The sequence below is a fragment of the Triticum dicoccoides genome, chromosome 5A, assembly GCF_002162155.2.
Source record: "Triticum dicoccoides isolate Atlit2015 ecotype Zavitan chromosome 5A, WEW_v2.0, whole genome shotgun sequence".
NCBI lineage: Eukaryota > Viridiplantae > Streptophyta > Magnoliopsida > Poales > Poaceae > Triticum > Triticum dicoccoides.
The window spans coordinates 324349863-324354978 of NC_041388.1; the positions used below are offsets into that span (position 1 = coordinate 324349863).

At 46.7% G+C, this 5116-nt stretch overlaps 1 protein-coding gene across 1 annotated transcript; it reads right to left on the reverse strand.

The window, feature by feature from the left end:
- Window positions 1-1989: 1989 nt before the first annotated feature.
- LOC119297270 (zinc finger protein WIP6-like) lies at window positions 1990-3611 on the reverse strand. Its single transcript, XM_037575128.1, has 2 exons — window positions 2903-3611; window positions 1990-2783 (listed from the first exon to the last, which is right to left on the reverse strand). Exons 1-2 carry the CDS (start codon window positions 3458-3460, stop codon window positions 2274-2276), a joined length of 1068 nt encoding a protein of 355 aa, XP_037431025.1. The 5' UTR covers window positions 3461-3611; the 3' UTR covers window positions 1990-2273.
- Window positions 3612-5116: the final 1505 nt, after the last annotated feature.

A 5116-nucleotide genomic window follows, 5' to 3' on the forward strand; every position in this document is an offset into this window, starting at 1 on the left:
TTTTCTCTCAAAATGCACTGGATGTGATAGTACTTCCAATTCAGCCTCCTAAGCAAATTCGTCGGGTGTTAGATGCAAGATTGACCCTTGGGATCGAATAGGAAGCAGGAAAGACGGCTGGAAAATCAGTTCCGAGAGCATGCTCTAAGGGGCCCCGAGCTCTATTCTCGCCCCGGGCCCCTAAAATCCCAGGACCGGATGTTTAGGAGGTTGATTATACCACCATCCCATCAGGGAACATACATCGTGTTTGTCATTGTATTGTCTCATTAATGGGGATTATTCCTCAGCGGGAGGCGACATTCCCCTCAATGGTTAGGCATCTATGATGACCTTCTCAATCTTGAAACTATGGTTTTGAGTAGGGTTTCTATGGAACAAATTTGCATGTCTTCCAAATTAGGAAGTAAAAAATCGATAAAAAGCAGATGGGTGTGTGGAAGCCCGCAAACCACATGACCATGTGCCAATGTACCCAAAAGGCCAATGACCAATATTTGTCCTCAAAGTTGTCAAACTATGTGTGTTGTGGCCCTAATTTCTAGTCTATCACGGAGCCTACCGACACCACATTCCTGGTGGAATACACCTCCTTGTGTGTAAATTATTTGGATTCGTTTTTTGAACTTTTTGCGACCTCGACAATGACCTCTGGCCCACAGTCACTCTTTGCATTTCGTGGAAGCTTTGGGATTCACGTAATGCTCGAATTTTGTGAAATCTCACCCTTGCTAGCAATGTAATCGTTAGGAACATTATTTCAGCTTTTACTCTCTGGTTGGGTAGGTTTAGAGCACCTCTTCGGAAGGATGCCGCCATGTCATGGCGGTTGTACCTCTCCTCCTGCACCGATGCACCTCTGTAAACCTGGTCACTCATGGCCCTTTTTGAGTAACAGTTTTGCTAAGTCTCAGTCGATTTTGTTAGGTCTCAGTCGTTGCTATATTCTTTTGATCTTGCATGGAGATTCATGTAAAAAATTTCTTTTTAGTTTTTCCATTCTTCTTCTTATATACTATGTCACTTGACTAAGACTTAGTTAAATCTCAGTGGATGGAGTCCTAGCCACACCCTTTGAGTAATGCATTCAAGAGAGGACCCTCTCCACCCGTGATTGTTAAAAGAAAAACTTCTTCCAACTTTATTATCAGATAATTGTTAAAATAATGCACCATAATTTGTAAGGAGAAAATCAATAGGGTCCTCAAGCCAATCTGACCAACCATAGTGATTTAGGTCTTAATTTTGCACCCTCTCCGTTTTTTATTACTCTGCATAAACCGTTGTCCAACAATTTCTCTATTAGTATATACTCTGTGACATAAAGTTGGTGTCATATTCCAACATACCTATTTATGGTAATGGTTTCATATCTCATAATTTACATATTAATAGTGTTGGTCAAAGGCTTCTCATAATCAGGACTAATATGCATATATATCATCATAATGCGCCCTGCCAAAGTGTCGGTTCAGTTTTTTTTTTCTTTATGTATGTCTATCTACTATTTTTTTTTAAAGAGAGAAATAGATGGATCACATGCTGTTGCATTGGAGGTCCTTAGATTTCTATCTGGAGAGGCGGATTGGAAATGATTCCTTGTTACCCTAGTTGATGATGAGTAGTTGAGTTTGCACATATATGTGAAAAGACAAGCAGGAGAAAGGGCCTGGTGTCTAGGAGCCGATCGAGGAAAAGATCAGAAACGCCCTCCCATCAGTCACTGCGGGGGGACATGACAAGTCGCCCATGAGGGAAAGCACAAAAGAGAAGCATCCGAGAGATTGACGAGTCACCGATCGGGGAAAGAAACCACAGTGGTAAAAACTCTTTTCTGCGCCAAAATAAACCCAGTAAGATAGAAATGGCACCCCCTCTCTCCCTCTAGCTCTTTTGTAGTACTCGATCTTGACGCATGCACGGGACACCATGAAACAGTGGTAGGGCTTTAGACGCAGATAAAGACCAGACGACAAATACATGAAGTGACCATGACACAGTACACTACCACATCTCGGTCGATCGGCATGACTCTGACCGTACGTACTACGACACTTCTTCCATGAGACAGACACACAGACATACAGTTGTAGTTAATTAAGCTTGCACTAGGGCAGTAACACCTCGCCATGCAAGCACTCTGGACGTACTAATGATGATGCACTTGGGAAGCAATGCGAAACTAAACCTAGAAGCTACGTACCATAGTGGACTAGTACTAACTAAAGACATCGTGCAGGCAACAAAGCTAACAACGAAGAAGGAGGAGTTGTCTAGAGCAAGACCATGTCGCTGCCATCGCCGGCGTTGCCGTTCTCATCGTACAGATGCAGGTCGCCGTCGTCGTGCTCGTCGTCCTCGTCCTCATCCTCGTCGACGGTCACGGACTCAATGATGTGCGGCGCGTGGCCGCCTCCGAAGGAGCGGACGTGGTCCTTGAGGGAGCGCTTGTGCTTGAAGTCGGAGCCGCAGACGCAGAACCACAGCTTGCCGCAGTTCTTCTCGTGGGTGCGCCAGTCGCCGCGCACGGCGAACCGCTTGCCGCACCGGCGGCACGCGTAGGGCCGCGCGCCGTGCTTACGGCGGTAGTGCGTCTGCAGCGTGCGGAAGTCCTTGAGCGGCCGCGCCCGCGGGTGGTCAATGTTGTTCCGGCACCCCTCCGCGCAGCAGTAGCACGGCAGCCGCATCAGCGACGGCGGCGGCGCAGCCGTGCCCACCGTCACCGCCCCCCGCAGCGACTCCGACCCCTTGCGGTACTGCGACCCGTGCCCCCACATATGCATCTGCAGGGAAGAGCCAGAAGCTCAAGCTCAACACATGTACTTTGAACACATACTCCACACGTTGATCCGCACCAGGAGTGCATTAAATGTTGTACGTACGACAAAGATCATCGTGTTACCTGCATGTTGTTGAAGCGGTTGAAGCTCTTGTTGCAGACTGCGCAGGAGAACTGGGTGGAGCCGACGAGGATCTCGGCGGCGGAGGGGATCCAGTACTGGCTGGGCACCTGGTTCCCGCCCGCCGTGGCGGCCGAGGGCGGCGCGACTGGCGCGGCGAAGCTCCCGCCGCAGGGAGCCAGATTGGCACCGCACGGAGACGGAGGGGCGATGGAGAGTGACACGCTCACGTTAGGGTCCTGCTCGTGGAACAAGAAGCTGCCGCTGCCGCCGCCGCCGCCGCCGCCTCCAACGCCACAGCCATGGTAGACATGGCTTGGGTTGAACCAGGGCGAAGACGCGGTGGAGTGCGCGGCAGTGGCCACGGAGTGGGAGGAGCACGCCGAGGAGGAGGCCGCTGCGTCGTGGTGGTGGCCGGGCGGCCAGAGGGAGAGGAGGAGCATGGACTGGTCGTCATCCTCGGTGGCGCCGCCATGGCCACCACTGGCCATCTTGGTCGGAGGGGCAGGGGCGGTGTGGTACGGGTGGGGGTGGGGGTGCATGGCTCTGTAGCTGTGCATGGCTCTCTTTCTCTCCCGGCGTGTGGAAGTTTGAGTTGAGTAGGCTGGATTGGAAGCGAGGGGAGCAACAAGCGTTGGAGAGGAAGAGAGGTGTGCTGCCTAGAAAGAAAGAAAGCTATGACTAGCTGCGCCTGAGGCTAGCTAGCTCGTCTGATTGCTGGTCTGTGGGTGGGGGAGGAGGCGGCCGGCCGGGCGCTATATATAGCTGGAGAGAGACAGGGGGCTCGGCTAAGTATAGTGAATGATTGGTCGTAGCGACTAGTAGGGGGGGTATACACTTGCACGTGCAACATAGGTACCCTACGTATATTACCCTTAACACACATGCATGTCGTTGATTAAGGGACTCGAATGTAGGAACTTATGAATTTTGGAGGATTTTTATCCTTCAACATTATTAGGGTAATCGACGGTGTAACATCGCGTGCTCACAAAATACCACTGTATATACAGATTTTTTTTATGTTATGCCACTGACCCACTACCACAATAACATACTCCCTCCGTTCCTTAATATAAGGTGTATAGTTTTTGGCACGAAAATTAAAGAACACACGTGGAGGGAAAATTACATAAGTTTTAGGCGAGATTACACCTGACTAATTGGCATGAGAAAATAAAGGAGCTTTCCTAATATAAGAAAATGTAATCAAATCCCTAAAAACATTATCCAGACGAGTGGTGCAATGTAATACACCTTATATTTTGGATTTTTTTTTAAAATCTATACACCTTAATTAAGTATCCGAGTATTCCTAGTTAGTGTATTTTTCTTCCCTGCCAAAACAAATACTCCATCCGATCTAAATTAATTGACGCTACTTTAATACAACTCTCCACTAAAATTGTATCGAAGGGAATAGTTAGTTTTTTTACTTTTGTTTTTGCAGTAGCATGTTTCAAATACACAAATTTGACAGTGGCATCAAAATTCCCTATAAAGTCTCTTTAGATCGTAGGATTAGGATTTGACTTGTTAACTTGCCTATGAATGTATCTCCGTGGCCCAAATTCGATACAAATTTGGTTATGATAATCTCCTTTTGATTGATAACTATCAATCTTTCATGCGTCCTCTCTTTGTCTATCTGTCTATTTCTTTGTCCCCTCAACAGCTGCGCGTCCTGGCAAAAATATTTATCATGAACTATCAGAACACAAAACTTAAGAAATCTTCTATTTTGAGAACCTTTATGAATCCATACCATGGCATCTTTTGTTCTCGTGTTTTCTTTTCGAGGAAGACATCAAGTTTCACTAGAATGCAGTTTTTTAGATTCTTTATTACTGCATATTTGAGTAGTTTTGATACAAAAAGACCGATAAAGAATTGAACTTCCAAAATTCTGATACACACGTTAAGTTTGAAACTTAATGATTGCGACATTTTTTTCGAAGCAATTTTGCCATGCTGTTACTTCAGCCAAAATACTATTAAGATGTATGCTGCAAGGTGCTAAGAGTAGTGCTTAATAAAATAAACCGAGTTTTTGAAGCACCAATGCTTATCTCTACAGGATGTTCTTAATTAAGCGTCTACTGCCTACAAATAAGCATCGTGTTCGTGCATTGTACAAGGCCTAAGAAGCACTGATGTTTAAGAAAAAACTGGTTTATTTCTCTATAAGCATTTCCCTAAGCATCTTGCATTGTACA

What these genes read in the sequence shown, in the direction of transcription:
- LOC119297270 (XM_037575128.1), bottom strand. Translation starts at nt 3,460, where the DNA reads ATGCACAGCTACAGAGCCATGCACCCCCACCCCCACCCGTACCACACC. An exon ending in ACCGCTTCAACAACATGCAG is followed by an intron (nt 2,784 to 2,902) that starts GTAACACGATGA and finishes TCTTCCCTGCAG; the next exon opens with ATGCATATGTGGGGGCACGG.